The sequence below is a fragment of the Xiphophorus couchianus genome, chromosome 5 (assembly GCF_001444195.1).
Source record: "Xiphophorus couchianus chromosome 5, X_couchianus-1.0, whole genome shotgun sequence".
Lineage (NCBI taxonomy): Eukaryota > Metazoa > Chordata > Actinopteri > Cyprinodontiformes > Poeciliidae > Xiphophorus > Xiphophorus couchianus.
In genome coordinates this window covers 2,514,263-2,536,552 of record NC_040232.1, presented here as the reverse complement: position 1 = coordinate 2,536,552, position 22,290 = coordinate 2,514,263, and the positions used below count along the sequence as shown (strand labels likewise).

Below are 22,290 nucleotides of genomic sequence, written 5' to 3'. Positions count from 1 at the left end.
TTACCATCACTTGCAAAATTTAAAAATTCAAACAAAAGAAGTTGACAAAATAATACATTAGTCAAGCATTTAAAAAATGATCCAACTATATAGTTACTTCCTGTTTCTTCACTTAACTACATAAAGTTTTAGTACAAATACTTGATTTATGGCATAATCCACAGGGGTTTGTTTTGGTTTTCTTTTATGTTCCTCTTGAATCACTTCTTAGTTCTCTATTATTGTTTGAAAATCTTGCAGTTGATTTTGGTTATTATTGGTAGAAATGTGTTGTCACATTAGTTTGCTCCTTTGTGTTTAGTTTCTTCATGTGTTCTATTCTTACATTCAAATGTCTTTTTCTTAGATTACTGTCAGGTTTTTCCCCTTTTGGTTTGTGGTTTCAGTGGCTCAGGACACTCAGTCACTGTGTTGTCTTGTCTTTGGGTAAAACACTCCACCTGCTTTGCCTTTTAGTGGCGGCACCGACTGAATGGTAGCTTTGATTCTGTCTTTTGCCCCAGGGCAGTTGTGGCTACAATATAGCTTACCACCATCAGAGTGTGGATGAATGGATGATCAGCTGCCTCACGGGTTTTTATGGCTCTTTCCTGGTTCATCTGTTCATTCTGCCTCCACCCTGTTCTGTATCAAAGAATGTCTTCCCAACTTCTGCCTTCATGCTTGTCTTTGTCATATTCATGCTAGCAGGGCTAACGCTCATGTGGATTGTTTCACTGGACAGATGCATCATCATAGCATTTAGTATCACACATCTCTACTCACTTATGCAGTAGTTCCTCTTTTTTGAACCCTGCATGAGGTTCTTGCCGCCCCTGTGGTTCGCCTGATGGTGAAGTAAGAAAAACATCATGATCCACCTCCTAAAAACAAAATGTTGAACATGCTCTTCACTTACCTTCTGTTTTAGCATTGTCTTGCATTTCTGACACATTTTGTAGACAAAGAAACAGAAAATTTGTTTCATATTCATTTAGAAATCTGCTGTCATGTATGATTTATCAAATTTTGCAACTCAAAATGAAATATAAGCTTTCATTTGAGTTCTAGTGATCGTTGCTGACATAGCCTTCACAGGTATGAAGGATACAATCTGAACAACTGAAGAAAGAGTGCTCTAATTGCATACGCACATTTCCATGTGGCTCATCAGTCTGGCTCGTCTGCTATAAGAACAAAAAACGAGAGAGAGAAGGTTGTAGGTCCATTCTCTTTTGATCTGCTTCTGATCAGAGTGCAAAAGCTCCAGCACTGATGCTTTGAAAAGATGTTGCCAGCCTGCCGGTACAGATGATGTGTCATTAGTGAGCAGAATGATTGATTTCTTAAAGTGGATGTGTGGCTCTAGAAGAGAAGCATTTACCCCTCAGGCAGGAAGGCAGTATTAATAAAACATTACAAGGAATGAATCGCCGGCTCTTGGAGCCCAGAGTATATAATGGCTGTTTTTTTCCCCCTTCTGCCTTGTGTTTAAACGCAGTACCATGAGGATTTCATTCTTTAAGGCTGAGAATCAGATGAAACTGTGAAAAGAGAAAGTTTGTTCAGGTTAACTCTGTAAACTCGTCTCAGGAGGTGTTGCTGTATTTGGCCTGACGTTTCATATTCCAGCCTAATTTTCTTTCCATGAAATGACTTGTAATTCAAGTCAGTGTCAGTTTCAAATGTTTCTATTAAATCTGAAATGGAAGGAAATTACTTCCAGTTTGACACATTCATTCAAAGCCAGTGGCTGATATTCTTAAACTGTGGGTCTGTTTACCCGAGCATGAGCTGGAGTTAATTAACTGTGCTAATGTTTCAGATCCAATCTGTAGTTATTGTCCAGACTGCTGTCTCTTGTTTGTCTCTTTGCATGACAAGTAGCAATTCAAAATGAGAAATTCAAAACTTTGTTATTAGACCTATAATTTAAATGTTTTGTTCTGTAAAGCAATAGTCTTTCTCATCTTTTAGTCCACTTTGTTGAAAGATGAAACAAGAAGAAACAATTATTTCAAGACTTGGCTTTGACTCACTCTTTAATTTTACCGAATGTCTTAAATATACACATCTGTCAATGTTTGGAGAGATGAACCAAATGTCTGGTTTTACCACAACTTATTGTCAGAACCATCCAAGAGGTGGAGGGGGTTTAAAAATGATCTCAGATTTTAGCTGTTTGATGGCAGAGTCCCTAACTCTGACTGTAGTTCAACATATCCTGCTAACCGTCTACTTTTGCATGGTAGACCTCAGGACATGCACACTATTCCACATGGACGAGGTTGTGGTGCAAGTGGGAGATTAAATCCCTAATTCTGAGGTAATTTGGTTTTTATTTGCGTTCTTAAGGAAGCTCATATCTTCTTGCAGAGAATAGAGGAATGAGTCTGTGAGGAACTCCACCGCTTGGTTTTAACAATATTGAGTAAATGCAGAGCAGAGGCACTTTTCATAAAGGGGATTTGAGTGAAGCCTGCCTTGATATAAAATGTACAGCAGATGGATCGGTGCCAGCTCCATGCATTAAATAAAGTGCACTCACTTTGTGGGTTAACAAGGCTCAGTCAGGAGAAGAACCAACAATCAAATCAATGGGAACAAATCTCATTCACATTCATGTCTTTACCAAGAAAATCTAACTTTGTGAAGGGAAATAGAGCTGCACACTGAGCCTTTTGCACAATTCCAATCATGATATCATATTTCTTTACTGTTGTCTTTCAGGGGTAATGCTGTCTAACTTTAAGGATGGCCAAAAAGGAATAGTTTTTCTCACAGGAGTTCTTTGTTTCATTGATGTGTGCATTTATGTGCCACCAGTTTTAATGTTTAGCACTCAGCGCCATGAGCCTGGGGCTATTTTGTGAAATTTCCACATGGATAAACATATTGAAATTCAGTAACAACTTTTCTTCTGAAAGGCCAATGTGAAACACCTCAGGCTCAACAAAATGAGACACTTAGAAGAAAACAGTCTCAGTCTCACATTTTAAAAGTCCTATTCCTCCCTATGTCTGATCAACTAAGTAAATTAAAGACTAATGTGGAGTTTTATATGAAGTGAACAGATCACACCAATTTCACGTTAAATTATGCTGACTTTTTTAGTGCATACATTAAGGTAAGGAAACAATTAGATTCTAAATGGCTTTTGGTTTTGATTCTGGGAACTTCTGAAATGAAGAGAGCCAATGTAAAATCAATATCTAAATTCTTTTCAATTAAGCAGCCATCCTGTGTATTGGGTCTCCACCCAGCTAAGCATGCTAACCAAGCAAAGCTTCAGTCCCTCCTTACACCTTATGCCTGGTTTGCTTTTAAAATGTTTCCTTTTCAACAGAAACTGGCCATGTTGTTAAAGTTTCCTTCCCATCTCTCAACTAATATCTTCATATGAAGATATGAAGTTGGTTTACGCCTGTTTCTTGCTAATTAAAGAGCAACCACCTTCACCAATCATCCTCCCCAGAACGTCTATTCACTTTTATCAGACCTCCATTTTGCTGTTTTTACTCCTTTGTTCTTGGATATTTGAAGTTTCTTTCATTAATTTGCATTTTGGATATTTGTGTTGATAGATATTACACATCAGTCACTCATTGTAAATCTTGAACACTATCTACATTGGGATAGAAATCTGACTCTTTTCATATCCCTCTGCAGAACTGCCATATTCAGGTTAAGGAAAATGTTCAGAACCCCTATTATCATTTACACAATGATCTACTGATGATGGCAGGGTTTCCTGTAGCAAATAAACCAGGTTAGAAGTCAGACTGAGACCGAATCAAGTACCTTAATGAAGCAAGGCCACTGAAATTGGTAAACCTACTTCAGAATATGGATGCCAGGGTGATCTCCTTAAAAAGCTGTCCAATGAACATGTTGATGGATATTAGGAGATCCAGTCCAATGTTGGCCAGAAGTACCAGCTAGAACCTTGAGCCTGTTTAAGGTTTAGGATCGGAGATCAGGAGCCGACACAATGCTGGGTTTTCACATCTTTTTCTAATAATTAATTGAAGACAGCATCAAGACGGGATTTCTTTGGAACATGAATCACCTCAGACATTTTGAAGAATGCAAGATATGACATTACGTTGGTTCAGGGAGTTGTGAATTATTGCTAATACTGATGGACCAATGCAGGTTAGAGGCTGAACAAATAAAGATGGATGTAATACTTCTAATGAACAAGTAGTCTTTAATCTTTCCAGTTAAAGCAAACAACTCAAATGTTGTAATTGGAACAAGATAAATAAATGAGTCAAAACACTGAGGCTCATCTTCATAGACAGAGGGAAAACATCAGATTGATCTGTTGACGGTCATCGTCTGAGGTTAACAAAGCATGTTGGGTTGGAGCAGATGCAGTTCTGGTAATAGCATTAAATAGTATTTTGTGATTATTTCCCTTTAATTTCATAAGATTACTAAAAATACAACGACTTAGCATCATTAATTGCCTTATTATAAGAATCCAGAAATGTTTTAAAATATTCACAATGGACAACTAGACCTGGACTCTGGAGCTTGTTGAAGAAAACACACAACTAGAGATTTTTATTTTTGTGTAACATTTATACTGCACCTAGAAGCACTGAAGCATTGCAAATTAAAAGGGTTAGATGAATAGGAATGAAGCCAAACATTCAGAGCTCTAATAAATCCTGTGTTTAAAAGCTAACATGAAGAAAGAAACCAATCTGTGGCAGGTTTTCAACAACACCGCCTAGCTTATGCCCTCCCAACCAACCCCTGTGATATTTGTTTGTGTGTAGAGCAGATGGAACATCCTCTAAAACAGTCTGACCAAATATATTACAGGGACCTTATCCATGAAGACATGATGTGAGTCTTTACAACCTGTCTGACCTTTATACCTCAGCCTGTGAGCTTAATGAGGTCTTGTTATCCAATCGTACTTCTCAACCTTGTGACATTTCACTGTACAAGGTGGTGAATGCAGCCTTCCTCTCTACTGTGTGACAACAACCTGCATTTCAACAACTTCAATATATGAAACAGGAATAATTAATATTAGAAATATGGTTTAATACTTAATGGAATGTTAGGTTTCATAACAAAGTCATCAAACTGTTTCTTTCCTCTGGAAGTTTCTAATAACTGAAAGCAGCTGTTTATGTATTTGGGGCAGAAGCTCTGAGTAATGACATTTGGCTTTTTTCCCATGCATACAAAGTTAGCATGTCAGAGTCTGAGATGGTTAAGGTAAGCAGATTGACAAACACAGCTCTGCTTCTTTGACACTTCCTGCCCCCCTCCTCTGCACCCCCTGCTGCAGCTTGGCTGAAGAATTACTGTATTTGGTGCAATTTGATGGACTGCTGAACTGTGAATATGCTTTGGCTCCAGACAGCTGTCTTGCCCAGAGTGAAATGTGATGGATGGGAAGGAGAACAGGGGGGACATATGGAAATGACCGGGCATGAAGGAAGAAAGAGAAATTCTGCTTCCCTTTGTTTCATCACCCTGACCACACACTGACATTAGTTTGCTTCCCCCACTCAACGATTCAACCACGTTCCTCACCTGCTTCATTTTCCCTCAATCAGCATCCTGGGAGCCTAATTTTCTGCAGGTTCAGACTAAAATTATTTTGGCAAATATAGGAGGTTCCTGTTATTGATCTAAATAACTTCATCGGGATGCATTTATCACTCCAGTAGTGACAACAGCTATGTCTCCTTAAGCAGCTCCAAGTCGTTGAGGCTTGCAGGTCAGTGCCGCAGTGACACCAGCTAAAGATCAGGATTGACAAAGTGCATCACCTCTGCGGATAGAGTGGCAACAAAGCATAATTTCCCAATAACTCACTATATTTGGCAACGCCTTAGTCAGCAGAAATCTCACAGGCCATCAATCGAATCCAAAGAAATTGATCTGCTGATTGTGTTTGACTGCGATGAGGGCAGAAAAGGTAAAGAAGGCAGAGCTCAGGAGATCGAGAGGCAGAAAGAAACCAATAATCCTTCATTTGGCCCTCAGAAGAGAAATTAGCATTGGGTTATATTTCAAAGACAAGACCAGTTATTCTGTTTTCAGGCTAATAGTCTGGATGCTGACCAATAAACTAACTGTTGCAGGTTTGATTCTCCGCTTGGCGACCTTTGCTGCATGTCTTCCCCTTCTCTCATTACCCACTTTCCTGTCAATTAACTATCAAATAAAGGCCACTAGAGCCAAAAAAATCTTTTAAAAAAAGATAATAATAATAATAATAATAATGATGCATTAATTAGACACATCATCTGACCTGAGCTGTGAATCTCTGCACCTCCCCCAGAGCTATCATAGGCCTTGCTGATGAAAGCTCTGTTTGCCCAGCCAGTCAGTGTAGCTGGACGTCCATGACTGGGCAGGTCAACAGTTGGTCCTTCTGCTCCACGATCAGATGAGGGATTGAACAGAACTCTGAGATGTGAAAGTTTGGAATATTGTTATAGAACATAACTCTGCTTTAAATGTCTGTGTTCCTCAGTGTAGATGATGCTGGCTGCTCTCTAATATTTTATAACAAACTTCTGAGGTCTTCATACAACAGCTGGACTTACAGCGAGAATAAATCACACAGAGATAAACTCTACTTAGAGAACTGTATTTTATATATGCATGCCATACTTTTCAGATATACATTTTTAAATAAACAGACATCCTTGTAAGAATACTTTTGCAAGTCAATGTATATGTTATACATTCATATAGTAGTGTATCTTGAAATTCTTTGAAAGTAAGCTTAACCCTGTGTTGATTTATTAAAATGATTCATGACTGGCCACTTAATTCATAGTAATTGTCATATATTTTTCAAAATACATCCTCAGGTTTGAAGGATGCTTTATGTTTTATTTACCACATGCCATATTTTAAGTGGCACTCTCTTTGTCCCAACAACTCTGTCAAATATTCCACTTATATACCTCTATGAATAACTTGTGTGAAAGCTCTTTATATATGCAATATATAAACTTTGGAAAATTCAATTGAAGGACTTTTTTTAATGTTCTTAATTGGCAGTCTGCCATTTTAATTCATCAAGTGTATTATGGATTGTGGGACATCTGCCCATCTTGGAAATATGAGAGGCTTCAGGTTCTTAGGGAATTACTTAATGATGTGCTGATCCTACCTTTGAGTGTGTGCTTCCTAAAAGCACATGAACAGACACACTTCCACTCTAAGCTGAGGAGTTTGTTCAACATCTTGTTCAAATAAACCTCCTTATTGCTGATATTAAAGCACTGCCACACAGCACTTCCCTCACCTTCCAGATATATTAGAGAGGAATTAAAAAAAGACATGAAACAATAAGTTCAATAGTGCTGCTGTTAAGCGGTTCAAATAAAAGCAGTAGAAACAAATCTGCACTAAACATAAAATGGTTCTTGTCTTGTATTTATGCTTTGAAGGCCAGGATTTCTTTGTGGGCAGATTTCTGACACTGGTTGCATGTAGCTGCTTCGTATAACTGCAATCTAATTTGCATAATGTACATTGGAGACCAGATGATGGCATATATGAGCAAAAATACTCAATACTGGATATATCTCTAGGGTACAGCACTGGTGGATCTTAGAGTTCTTACGAATGGAGCTAAATCATTTAGATATCCGACTCTTCTCCTGTGGAATCCGTTCCCAGTTTTAGTCCATGAAGCAGGCATCCTGTAAACTTTTAAGGTTTAAAACTTTCATTAATTCAAAACAAAACTACTTTGTTTATCTCAAAGGCAAATTAAATGTCACTCATAGTGTTAGTAACTCATAAGTATCTTCAAAGAGTTGTTGTGGATGGTGATGCAGGAAGAATTTCCAGTAGAAGTCGGTCATGCAACAAATCTAAAGAGCTCATGTGCTGTTAATGATGTCACCCATCATTAGCATTAACAGATTTAAAGAGGAGTTTCTGCTGCTCATATTTAAATGTCTGTCTGTGGCTGTGGTTCTGCTGGAGGCTTCTTTCTGTTAAAGGGGAGTTCTCCTCTCCATTGTCACCACATGCAATGGTATAAGGAATTGCTCCAAAGTTTAAAAAATCACTGAAATTGTTGTCCACTGTTAGCATTTTCTCTTTTGGGAGAGATTACTGCTAAATCATCGTTTTTGAAAATTTGCAAAACTCTTATAAATCAAAGCTTTTCATGCATACCTTGGTTTTTGGTAGAATATCCTTTTAAAGCCTTTGATTTACACAGGTTTGACATCATGGCTTTTCCAAATAGTTTATAGGGACCATTTCATTAAAAATCCATTTTTTACCCCACAAATAAATTTTTGTACTTTGAATGTCTATAAGTGCAAAAGAAAAAAATTATTCTCTCCCGTTACTGCATAGATATCTGTATATTCTTTTTGGGTTATATTTTTCAGTCTGCTAATTTTTCTCTTTTCGCTATAACTTTATATTGGCTATGACGTCATTGGCAGTGGAACTTCTTAAGAAGGTCATGACTTCCGGTGTTCTGTTTGGCTGATCAGTTGGGTGAATCTGCCATTTTTTTTCTCGAAGCGATTTTTGTCCTCCAAGTTCAGATGTGCCGAAGTTGCAAATAAACAGGTCAAAATGTTCGCTTCCATTTTTAACGCACAGGATTCCTTACGTCGCTCTCCAGCATCAGAGCCTCATCGAAGTGTTTGGTTAAGTTTTATTTTTCTCGGGAATGGACCCACATCAGAGGGGAAAGTCCGTTTTTGGAGCACTTACGGACTTCTGCCAGATAGTTCCTTCTCTCTGTGGAAACGATGTACTCAGCAAAAGAGGTAAACTGCTAATAACGCTAAAATGACAGCAAAGCTTATTGTAGACGGGAATGTTGTGTGTTGATAATGGCGTCTCTGGCCATTTGATAGTAGCCTTGAGCCTTCTGCTGCTGTTAGCCTGTGTGCTAGCTAGCTTTTAGCTGCCTCCTTGAGGACCTGTATTGTAGTGACGGGAATTTCGGCTCTCTTCAGAGAGCCAGCTCTTGTGGCTCGGCTCCCAAAGAAGAGCCGGCTCTTTCGGCTCACCTGACTCTCTGTTTTCGCATAATGGTATGATCCCATGTCCTCACATGTGATTGGCTACAAGGCTATGCAGCTGCGTTTGAAGAACGGGAAAGAACGGGTCTCTGTGACGAGCCAGCTCCCGCCATTCATTTCAAAGAGCCGGTTCTGAGAGCCGAAACGTTCTCGACTGACCGATCTTTACATCTCTACATGTTTTGGATATAATTATTTGGCTTTTTTTTTTTTTTTTGCCGTTTTTGTGTAGGTGTAGGAGAACACACGACCAAAGCGCATTCAGTGACATTCTTGATGCTCCTCTTAACTAACCCCTTAATTATGTCCAGGCTTTTTTTACTTCATTGTTTAGTATTAATATTTTAAAAGGCATCTGACATGCATAGACACTAGAGTTAAACTACGCTCCATATTGTAGGTGTTTGGTATGAATGGTGAGGGTGTAGTTACATTACTAACACTTTTGCGATGCATTCATTTGAATGCTTGGTCCTGCAGGTTCATTGTCTTCATTCTCCTTCTCTGGGTCAGACTCTGGCTCCAACATGTAAGGTTGAATAGACAAGTCTTCCGTTGTTGCCATCTTTAATAAACTTTGGAGTAAAATGTTTCTTTGAGCGTAGTGCAGAGACAAGGAAGGCTTTAAAAGCATGATGTAGCCACATTAAGTAATCTTGGTGTATGTAAACTTATGAGTTTGAAGAAAGTAAATACTCTAAATGGAACTAATTGTTAATCTCAGCTGATCTAAACCAGGAGAGGTTTGATCTTATTAAATGTCAGATGGTGACATTCAGGTGAAAAGGCGACATTGTTCTTACACAGGGTATGTAAATATCTGGTTTATGCCTCCTAGATGCCTGCTGAGTACGTGTGTTGATGAAATCCACGTGTTCGTGAGCTTTGACAGTGTGGATATAATTTTATTTAGATATAATCTTTCCCTCTGCTATTCGATTCTACAGAATAGAATCAGGAAGCAATGTTTTTATTTGCTTCAGTCTACTGCTGTCATCGGACTGAAAAGGCAATATCCCCGAGATCCATCTGTAAACAAACAGCATCTCAATACAGAGAGTGCATTGGATGAATAACACCAATATTTGATTCATTTCTTGTATATAGAAAACACTAGACCAGTAAACATAAAAAAACTTCAAATGTTTTAGATCTTATAGAAAGTGTATTTTCTACCCTTAGAGAGGTAAAAAAAAAAAAAAGAAGCTTTTTGGTTTGATATGTAAACCAGTGTGCAGCATACTAAAGCTGTACTGTTTCAGGTTTGAAAGCTTCAACAAAACATTGATTTTAGCAGAACTCAGCCTTCTTCCACTTCAGGGGAACAAAGGACACACGTCCAGCCACAATGTAGGTTTAAACATTTACTTTGTTTCGCAGACTCCAGGGCTTTGATTAATTGAATGTCAGTATCTACATAAAGTCCTGTTGCCTTGGATTCATACCCAACATGCAGTGCTTTCAGTCTCCACTGCCACATAAAAACACAAGGATTCATGGCTGCTCCCAGGCACCATATTAAAGGCTGTTTGTCTTCTCCTGAAGACATAACTCTCCTCTGTTTACCATAGTTCAACAAGCCCCTTTGGGCCAACAGCCAGACTTTTAGCTCTCATTTTTTCTGTACTACCTGGACTTAAAATGAAATTCATGACAGATTTGTTTTCCTTGACACTATATTTGTCTTTGGAGGCAGAATCTGTTCTTTTAAAAATGTTTATTTTTGTTTTTTGTCACTTTAACCGTAGTGTAGTCTCTGACAATAAAAAAACATGCAGATTTTGACTTTAACTAACAGAGTTTTATTTTTACTTAAAAGATAGCTTTAAAAGCCCCACTAACCATTTTTATATATTTATAAATGTTTGGCCATGCTGACACAACATTTGAGACAGATGAGCCAGTAACCCACGGTTACAGATTGAACCCTTACCTCGTGGCTCTTTCCCATCAGCACCAGCTTAACCCAGTTCAGTTCAACACAGAGCATTTGATCACCCTCCATTACAATTGAGTACCACCTCAATTTAGATGGGGTTGTTATAGTAAGTTGGCCACCAAGCACATGAAATGTCTGCTCCTCATCATTGGACACTGAATATTGAATTTTCCTCATCTAAGCCATAACCATCAGTCTGGTAAAAAACAGCCCCTAGCTCTACACTTTACTTCATGTGGACGATCTGATGGTGGTGGCCTCTTTCAGCAGTGGATGGTTGAGGAGCACAACAATGATATCTTTGCTTGGCATCTCTGGGATGTGCTTGACAAACAAGTCCAGTGCCTGGAGGTCTCACCTGCCAGTGGAGCCAGTTTCTCCATGGATCTCCTCTTGAGCTGTTTTGGCAGCAAAAGAGTTCCTAAGGGGGTCATAATGTTGTGCTTGATCAATGTAAATACAAGTTTTACAGGAATTATTTTTATTTATGTTGTCTTAGTTTGTACTGTAGGTTCCAAAATATTTTTATTCAAGATAAAGTTCTGAAAAACAAAATCATGATTTGGTTTGAAACAAAAGTCTGGTTGAATTTAATCGGAACAGTCCAGTTTCCACATAAAACTCTTGAGTGACGTTAAAAAGGACAACATTCTGCTTTTAATTGACCAGTAAAGCCATTCCAGTCTTCAGGCAAGGTGTTGGATTTAATTGAGAAGAGATGTCAGCTCTGCGATTGGAAGACTCAACTACAGTAGTCCTCAGAGTTTGAGAGTCAGCAAAGTCAATGAAAGGCCTGAACTTTCAGACAGCATGATAGAAATGAGGGCAGGCGATGGAGATACTGGCCAGGGAAATATCCAAGAGGGAGGGGAAGCGGGGAATGGCCAGAGACACGGAGCAGAGTGTCTCTTACGTCTTCTTTTACCTGTTTTCGTTTCAATGCTGCTGAATTACGTCTGATCTAAAAAGTGCAGACAGTTGGCTGCTCCGAGTTGATGATGAGAGCTCAGGTTCTGTGATATATCCGCCCATCAGACAGACTTAACTGCAGAGGCATTATTCTTCATTCCAAAACCCGAGCACATTTATTACCTTGCTTCTCTGAGGATGCCTATTTATAGTGAAGCTATCCTGCTGGAGACACAAAGAGAGCAGCAGCAAGGTGAGGCAAGTTTATTGCTACACCACACACAGAAGGTTTACTTTTAACTGTTTTATTCTGAGCTCTTCAAATAATGACCTTTTTGCTCATAAAAGAAAACCCCATACATCCTGCATTAAAATGTCTCTGTATGCAGATGATATACATGTTATTTGACATTCAAAGAGCTTTCTCTGATGCAAATCTATTCCCTTCCCAGAAAAAGATCACATAAATACAGAGTTTCTACCTCGTTCTGTTTGATCTGCATCTTTTTTTTAATTTTGCAACAACATCTCCACTGGCAACAGAACCTTGTCCTGCTGGGTGCTTTTTTTGGCCGTGTTCCTCATCTTGCTGGCTTGAGAGACCAGAGCTACTTCAGCAGTATCCACTGTGCCTTGGTGAATGAGAGGCAGAGAAGAAATATGCCTTCTTTTCAAATGGTTACTGAAAGTCTTTTACCAAGAAAACATCAGAAATCTGAGATCAAGTGTCCTGATGAGACCTAGTAGTCTTTATTCTTTGCAGCAAAAGATGGTATTTTGTTCATGCATTTAAGCACCAAGCTCAATCAGGCTGTAACTGCAGGAGGTGAGAAGTGACTTTTCTTTTCTTCTCACCCTGAGAACAAAAATGACTCATCAGATTTAAGGATGGAGCAGCTGAATGACTATCCTAGAGGACCGAGCATTTAAAGACCAGACAAATCAAATAATGGCAGCAGTTTCTTTGAACCTGGGTAGGAAAATGTTCATTCATATAAAAACGTAATGAGTATTTTTAATTGCAACATATTAAATACTCACAAAACTGATATCTTTAGCAAATATTAATGATCTTTTTTTAAATTTATATGCACAGAAAACTTCTCTTATGCTTCCATTTAAAGCCTGCATTCATATCCACCAGCTCTAAATCTGAGAAAAGAAATTAAGAGATTTTACTCTTACAATTTGTTTTTGCCTTCCATCAGTTGCCTGGGAAAGATAATCTGATACATAAATTTGACTAAATACATTTGCATTTATTAGAGGAAAAAAGCTACTCAAACCAATTTACACATATGTGGTCTAGTATCTGAAAATGGCCTCCAAAGGCTTTCATCTTCCATTAATGAAGCTAATGAAAATAAAAATGTTTTACCTCATAGAAAAACTGTGCAGTCTGCAGTAGCTTCACTTGGGATTTTCCATACACTTGACTATTTTATGTCTTCTGGTTTCCATTGATAATCAGCTCATGTCTCCTGTTATTCTTACAAACTTCCATTATAGATTGAGATCAGTTTTTCATCTTTCAGACACTTTCAGCATCATACGAGCCCACAGATCTGGGTTGTGTGCAGTCCAATTTGATAAGTTTGCTCGTTTTATCAGCAGCGTTCTGAAAAGTAGCAAAATGAGCTCACCGACTCATCTTCTCTCCTCGCCCGTCCTCGACTGAATAAGAGGAAAGTGTGATGGTCAAAATTAGCGACTGAGCCAATACAATCAGGCTTTTATCTCTTTTTCTCAAAGGCTGTTGCATGACCTTTTCTTCATCTAATTGGTTTATGAAGAGCCTCTTGCAGCTGCACTGAAGCCTGGCGTGATATGTAACGGCTGTTTGAAAAGTCTTTTTATCATGCTCCCATGTGATAAAACCAAATCATTCAGTGTCACGCATGAGTTAAAAAAAATGAGCCCAAGTCATTAATGTCGGAAAACTATAAAGTTAATTTTGACTAATTGATTGTTCAGTTAAAAAATGGATAAAAGTCACATTTCTTGTAAATAATGTTTTCTCTCTTTGAAATTGGCAGTTTTTGGGGTCAGATATCTCTATTTTATGAAGCCAAGCTGTTTTTTGTTAGTTTTAGACCAGAATACCAACTGGATATTTGTTCTGAACTGCAGCAGACTTTACTGGAGCAGGCTCAAATGTCAATTAGCTCTTATCAGTGGTTTATAATTGTAAATTTTAACCAAAAGACAAAAAATAAAATATTCATTTCTGTATTTACCTATAAATTTTACTGTATGGTTTAACGTCATAGTAAGAACACCAGTCGGATGGGAGACGGCTTGAAAAGCAGGAAGCAGATTATAACTCAGGGCATTCGGGGTAAATGCAACCAAAAGAAATGTGCATCTCTAGCGATAGAAACGTCTCGTTGTCTTTTGTGAATGACGAGAAATTTTACTACCACTAAAATGTGACACCACTCCATTTTACCTGGATTTTGTGAAGAAGGAAGTTGTGTTCAGTGTCTTCAGGTGTTAAATACCCAAGAGGTCATAACAAAGTCTGACTTCTGGGAAGCAAATCATAAAGTAACGACCTTAGCACAAAACCTTACAGTGTTTATATACATTTTAATGAGATGTTTTATCGCTCTTTGAAGAGTCAGTTAAATTTAGAGAAATATACCAGCATGCATAGGGTTCGGTTGTAGGTCCAGCACCTCAGTCATGAGGTTCCGGTCAGAAATGACTCGTTTAAAAAGCCCTGACTGTGACAATGCTTGGCACGTCAAACAGAATCTTGTCGGGCAGCACACGGCACCAGCTGCTTCTGTTTGTCAGCCTGCTGTTGTTAGCATAAAGTGAAACCTTCTGCCCGTGACGGCACCTCGTGATGAGATGGGGAAAGCAGAATCTCCTGAGCCGTCGCCCCAGAGAGCAGCACTGCCTCCCTGGAACACCACTGCAGTGAAGAGTTGTGCACTGAGCTTTTTCCCCTGAAGAAAAAATAGAACCGAACCAAAAGGATCTGCATAAACTTTTAAAGAGCAATTTTCCCGTGTTTGTTCTAAGTAAAGTAAGTTTGTTTGGTTACAAAGTTTTTGGAAATGATTCCCCCCTGTTGATGGTGGATGTGGCAGGAGGGAAGCGTAATGGATAGTGTGCAGGGTGGCATCAGCAGCACATTTAAGTGTCTGCTAAAGCAGAGTTGTTGCAGCAGATGTCAGAGTAAGCAGCTGCTGAGCCATCAGTGAGCTGGCTTGTGCCGATGGATCAAGTGCTTGATGGATGGCGTAATGCCCCTGAAAGGACAACTTATTGCAATTTTAATTATGCTCGGCTCACTCCTGATGCTTTTAGTGCGTCCGCAGCGTCTAGCTGGGTGCACCTGCAGCCGATGGTGATGTGTGCTCTGCTTCCCATCCTACCTTCGTTCAGTCCCATCAGTATGTACCGTGAGGAGACCGAAGCTGGTCTCAGAGCTGAGGGAGAAAAAAAATGTAATTAAGAGTTTCAGATTGGAGCCCGGTGTTAATCAGCTGTCCTGCCGCCTTCATATCGTGTCACCTCTGAGACGATCCGCAATGACACATGAACGGACCCCCGGTTAAAGCTCGCTGCCTGGCTTCGCCTCTGCGCCGCCGCCACCAGACTGGAACACATTACCAGAGAGAAAACGTGGAATAAAGAAAGAAGAATAATGTGAAAATGAAAATGACAGCCTCCTACTAATTACTGTAGCTCGTTTAAAGAATAAAGAGCATTATGTCGCCCTAATCAGAAATTATGTATCTGTGGTTACATGGGGGAAGAAGCTTATTCAGACTTAGGTTTGTGGAATATGACTGATTAGTTTAAGAAACCTACAGCTGTCGGGGTGATTAACACTTTCTGATAATTAACACCAGCAGTTTTGATTGTGATAAATGTACTCGATGTGTCTGGATTTAAGCTAGGCTCTTTACAACAAAAGAAGGCAGAGAGAGAAATCTTTAGCTGGGGACATTTCCCACCCAGACTCTCGACTCCTACTTGTGAATTTATATTTCACACTCATTTGCAAAAAAAGGTGACCATTCTCTCTTTCTTTAACCACCAAAAAAAGTCTAATACAGAACACGTTTCACAGTTGGGTGTCTGTCACTTGAGCCATGGATCATCGATTCCCTCCGGTAAAAAGCACAAAACGCTTCAGTCAGGGAAATAAAAGTTTGACTTCTTTTGATTTTCTCTCAGTCAAAGAAAAAACTTAAAACCCAACTTTAAATGAACATTCGACACCTTTAAAAAAATGCCAACCCACACCACAGTGCCCAGTGTGGTTTGTTGGAAATTGTATATTTAACATTCAGCAAAAGGAAGCTTTGGCTTTCCTGCTGGTTAGACAACGAGATAATTAGTTTATCCACTCCACTGGTTTCGCTTAACGTCGAAGATCACGACTCGGGGGGGCGGAATCGGATTTCTAATGAGTCAGACTCGTTAGGGATCTGTTAAAGACGTGCCTGGAAACGTGGTCCACCTGCCGGATATAGGAAGCCAACTAGTGCCACTGAACTTGAAGCATGTAACAAAAAACAGTCAGCTGCAGGGTTTCCCCCAGAAAACTTGCTAAGCCCAGTGGTTGGGGTCCACCTTGTTTTTGTATTAAAAGATGTTAAGTAGACAGGAAATGTAAAAATATTACTTGGTAATTAAATGTTACTGGAAAACATCTCCAGTGAAATGCTATCTGCCGGCTTTAAATGCATAAACTCTAAGCCTATATTTCATAAGCCTTTCCTTTAGGAATAAATCTGCTCCACTAGTGAAATGCTCAGAGCAACAGAGGTGCTTGCAATCCGGCTTAAAAAAACAAAGCAAATTTAAAAAAAAAATTATTATTATTTTTCTAAAAACATAAACAAGCAACGATTAGCCTGGTGGGGGGGCTAGTAACGCATGGCAGGCCGCCAGGCTTATAATACACTGGCGGCAGCCCTGAGCTGCAAATGTCTAGGGACTCAAGTCTCAGACCTAAGACTTGTAGAAACTCCCTAAGAACAGAGAAATATGTACATTTACAGGTGACCAGACAACAGCATTTATAAAATAAAAGCCAATTTCTCTTACGTCTTCAAAATCTTTCTGACCACAGGTTGGGGTTATAAGGCCTGTTAGGTCACCATTGACGTTGCTAGGGTCACATCCATTACTTGGCCTGCCCTGCATTTGGTTCAGTGTTTGGATTAACATTTAGTCGTTAACATGAAACCTCATTTTTCCCTTTGAGTTTGTTTTGGGTTTAAAGGTGTAAATTAGAGGTGTGCCAATCGATCGGCCACCGATCATAATCGGCCGATTTCCGTGAAAAAATGTATGATTGGTGATTGCCGATCACAGTCTATTGTTACCGATCACCAAAACAATCACATTTATCTCACTAAGCAGCCTGCGTTTGCAGCTCATCTCCTCTTTCTTTCACTCTGTGCAACCTTCAGAGCGCAGGAACAAATCCTGTCGTGTGGAACTTTAACCCTCTGAAGTTTGCATGTTTTGGCGGAAAAATGCGCAAACTATTTTCGTCTATTTTCAAGAGAGTGTCCAACAACCTTGAGATGTAGATGAGCTGACTCTTCTTGTGTTTGGTCAATCTTTGGAGTAACTGCTGAATCCATGTTCAGCAGTTCTAGCTGCTGAACTGAAAAAGCCTTTTAGGTGAGAGATGAATTATGAGAAGTCCAGTTCCCTTCTGTTTAGGCATTTTGGATTATCATGTTTTGGTTGACAAACGCAGACGCTGTTAACTTAACCACTTCAATGAATATCAAGATTATTGGTTATACCAAACACCTATACTGGCCTGTTCCTCAAAAGTCACACTTCCAGGAAAGGACGTTTTTGGGTTAAATGTTCATAATTTTCCTCAGTATTTCAGCTGTTCCTGAATCCTCACATTACTCTTAGATCTCCATTGACTTTCATAGCAGCAAAAACAAAAGTGGATCCAGAACCTTGCTAACGTTGAGAGTAAGGATAAGAAAGGCCTCTATCAATCTATTACACTCTACTGCAAAGTTGTGGGCAATTTGAACTACTCTGATTTTTTTTTGTTTTTTTGTAACATTTCAGAGACTATTAATGAGACGCAAGGGTCTTGAACTGAGCACTGGAATCTTTTTGCATCATTGATCAATTCAACAAGAGCCAAACTAAAGACTGTTTCATGCAAGGACCTTGTTATAATACAAGTAAGAACGTACAGCTCTTTCAGCTTTTCTTTTTGTATTTCTTTGAAACACACCACTCGTTTACTGAGAAAGTTTTTCAGCTAGTTACTGATTAAACCATTAAATAGAGCTTTGTGCTTTCAACTTTCCTGTCTGCCTGCATAAAAATGTACCATCATTTAATCAGAATTTTACATAAAGAAATATTAGCTAAAGATGTCTCAGTCTTGTCCAAAGATACAAGTTCATTTCATATTAATTTCCATATAAATTTTAAACAATGCAAAAGGAGAATGTAGATGTGGGTGGATAACTTGTAACATATTGTTCACATGTATAGCGATCCTCTTGGTCTTCAACCTTCAGATAGAAAAAAACACTACATTTTTGAGCTGCAGGAAATTCATGCTGTACATTGTTTGTTCTTTTCATCCGTTGAGGTCAGAAACTAGATTTCAGCCATCAACCAGCTACCATTAGATATCTCTGAATCAGCTTCTACTTCAACATAAGAAATGCTTGGTAGCAGGTATGTAGGTCACCGAATGAGTTAAAGATCAATTTGTTTGATATGAGACCCCACAATGACATATCAAACAAACATATCGAACACATATAAATTGATCGATATATCAGTCTGTTGATCCGGGTACATCTTGGGGAAATTGCCAGCTTATTACTGGTACACAGGGACAAACAGAACAAACACACGCACACACACACACACCCAGGGGGAATGCTGATGAACTGTTTGAGGAAAACAGAGAGAACCCCTGCATCCACTTGGAAAACATGCAGGCTCCTGCTGCGATTCAAGCAGACGGCCTTCTTGAAGTGCTGATCATCATCATTAACCAACCAAAAAAAAAGGTCATTTTCCTTTAGTCAAAGAAAATCTAATTTGCAGAAGGTTCTGTTTCTGCATAGTCTACTAACTTCATTCTGAAATCTGACTGCTCACTTTCAGCACAAATGTCTTTTTCTTTTCATGAATATGTTCTTTTTTGTAAAGTTGTAGGAGATGATAACCTGGTTTTGCTGTAAATTTGTGGGAGTTGAAGACTTTCAGATCAGTTCATTAGGTTGGCATCCACCATGTCCCGCTGAGCCAGCAAGCAACAACATGAAAGACAATGATGATTTGTTGATTTAAAAGTAAAATTCTGAATCAGAATAGTGTATTTCTCTGAACAAGTCAGGAAAAAGCTGACTTGCCTTACAACAAAGGCAAATTCAGAGCAAACCATATATATCCCTTCTCCACTAGATATTAGAACATTCTGTTCTCAATCAATATGCATTGTATATAAGAAAGAACATCTGAACAGAGAAACAATGTCAGATCGGCAGTACGTTCCCATAAACGTCTCATTTCCATTCACATACAGTACGTCTTCTACATGCTACTCTTGATCACCATCTGGGCCTCCTACTACTCTGTGCAGGCCCCAGTAGTCGGAGAGCCTGATAAATTGTTGATACATGTATTGTACCAACGATACATGTTGGTACAATAACATAAAACTCTAATGAGAAAAAAAATGAGAATCAAATTTAGTTTATCGAATGAAAGAAAGGCTGACCACTTTTGGGTGTGGGTCTCTGTGTCAAGGTTGTAGTTCAAATAATTTGGTGTTGTCTTCTGTAAGGGTTGACATGAAACAAATGGATTGAAGATGGGATAAGGAACTCTTTGTATATGAGAATGTATATGTGAATGGGTGAATGACTGACTGTGGTATAAAATACTTTAGGGTTCACTGGACTACATAAAAAACTGTGCAAGTACAGGCCATTTCCCAGGAGGTGACCATAAGAGAGACTCAGAACTCATTGGAGTTACAATAGATCCATTTTAGCCTGGGAACATTTGGGACTTTTTGAATGAGCTGCAGATTTATACTGGGTGACGAGATGTGTGGCTAGAAAATTTAAGATTTTATGTGGTGTATTAATACATCTGCCTCACAAGATGAGATGATAAATGATATAGGGCTCATAAAAATATGACCATCCAACCATTGTCTTCTGCCTATTCAGAATTGTGGGATAATAAGTCCAGAAGGGAATCCTAAACTCTCCTCTCACCAGCGTCTATTTGTATCATAGTTTTGCTGTTTCATCTCAATCATCTGTCTGGAAATTCTGACCTTGAGTGATTTCCCTGGTTTGTGGCAAAGAGGATTTACTGTTAAATTTTATTAAGCCGTTTTGCACATATACACAGATGTTGGACAGCATCTTTTTTTGTCCCACACCGAGTTCGTCCTACGCTTCCGTTTTTCAGTGCGAGGTATCACTTCCCTCCAATGTACACAGTTCTGTTATCTAATTAGTGAACACGCAGAACTGCACATTCTATAAAAATAGCTCCCTCCGAGAAATGGAGATTGTTTGAACATATTCCACATTGTCACTGTGGGCTCCCACTAAATGAACTCTCCAGTGCATTTAATGATAAGATATATAATAAAAATGAGATAAAAAGTGACGCTGTAGAAGGAAGGGGCTAGAAGAGTATCGCTGCGCTTTTTCAAGTCAAAGATATATTCTTATAGTTACACATTCTTTGCCACAGTGAGATGGCGGGATGCCTTTTTAACTTCGCTTTGATGTCTGCTGAGACTATATCTGTGTGCCAATAAAATTCTAACTCTCTTTTCTGTTTGTTGTTGCTGCTCTGTATTTTAGTGGAGAAAAGTCAAAGATTCTTTGTTTTCCCTGCACCCTGGCTTGCACCGTGATAAGCCCTAACCCTTCAGTGGAGACTTTATGCCCAGCCAGATAGGGTTTGTTTCGCTTGACTTCATCAGGAGCTGACCTTAGAGGCAGATGTGCCATGAGGAAGAAAATGGGAGCGTTTGTGCCTCAAATGAAATACCTACAACAGCCTGATGTAAGAGAGGATTATTAATTCAATCATTGAGCTGTTCTCAAAGTGACCAAAGGCTTTGAAGTCTTTTGCGTTTGCTCTTCACAATGTAGATTTCCTTTGAATCTGTTATTTATTTTATCCCAATTAGGTGTCTCAATGAGGCCTCTCAAGCATTCTTCAATGAAGTATTTTCTTTATAGATATTCTAGAATATTCTTAACATCTCCGTCCATTTGATTTATTTATTTACTGGATGAATCAACCAAATACTTGATGCTGTGGGTCAGTATCACAGCAGAGGTCACTTCCTCCATCTCAGTATCAGGTATTGAATACAGGCAGCTGAAAGCAGTGCAACAGAAAGTACGGTAAGAAGAAGAACAAACTTTGTTTCCTTTAGCCGTTGTAGCAGGTTCCTTAATGCATTCTCGCATTGTCCTTGCCAGAGTGTATTTTCCTCAAATTGTAAATCCTTTCTGAAGAAGATAGCAGCAGGCTTCTTATGGACTTTTACAAACTTTGGATCCAGGATGGCTGGAGCTCTCTGAGCATTTTCTACTGCTCTTCAGACAGCAGTTGTTATGGTAACCTTTCTATCTTAAGTCTTTGAAGCTGAGGGTAGGATACAATGTGCCCATGTGAAAAACTGCACATAAAAGTTTTTCTGGGCTGGAAGGTGAATAAACGGCAGGTTTGTCTCTACTCAAAAGGTTAGATATAATAGATAAGCTTTACAATCTCGCTCCTCCCATGCAATGCCACATGATTGGTTTATCATCTGACCTTTTCTTCACCTTGTAGTGACCATTTGATCCTCCAGTTCTAAGGATACCAGCTTCTCAAAATAATCAAACACAAACTTCTGCAGAACTCTTGCAAAACCACCAAGTGGTGAAACTCATCTTTAAAATAAAGTTTGTGTTTGTATGTCTAGAGCTGTAGGATGGTGGGACAGTTGGTTTTACCGGTGCCTAGTATTAAGAAGGTCCTGGGTTTGAATCTCACATGGAGTTTTAATGTTCTCTCTGTAAATGTGTCAATTAAATTTGTTGGTTCCTGAGCAATCAATTTATCTATCTAAATATTAATTTGACTTAATCAATGAAAGGAATCCAAAAAATGTTGATTAAAATCAAACCTGAATGTATGATGCAACTAAATATGAACATATTAAAATTTTAAATTTCACAGCTCTTTATAGTGTCTAAAACTTGACCTTTCTGGCCTTCCTTGATGCTCCTTCATGCTAGAAGATCTGCTCACTAGTCAGCAGAGCCAGTTTAGCTGCCACCTGCTGAGGACACTTTGCTCTCTCCAAATAGAACGAGTGGAACGTTACAGAAAACAGTTATTTTTTGTTTCCTTCAGTTACAGCAG

General features: G+C 38.9%; 1 protein-coding gene across 3 annotated transcripts in view; it reads left to right on the top strand.

Moving 5' to 3' along the window:
* The window catches only part of sorcs3a (sortilin related VPS10 domain containing receptor 3a), a 223,111-nt gene that overhangs the window by 62,157 nt on the left and 138,664 nt on the right, over nt 1–22,290 (top strand). Inside the window, exons 1-2 of one of the 3 annotated variants that reach the window (XM_028018664.1) lie at nt 8,453–8,765; nt 17,941–18,059. The exons of 1 other annotated variant lie outside the window; for it this stretch is intronic. Coding sequence is in view for 1 of the 2 variants with exons in the window: in XM_028018663.1 (XP_027874464.1) it covers nt 8,748–8,765 (18 nt within the window). In the remaining variant the exon portion in view is untranslated. Of the gene's footprint in view, nt 1–8,451; nt 8,766–17,940; nt 18,060–22,290 lie in introns of those variants that run through there. One more of the 3 variants, XM_028018663.1, reaches the window with a different exon arrangement.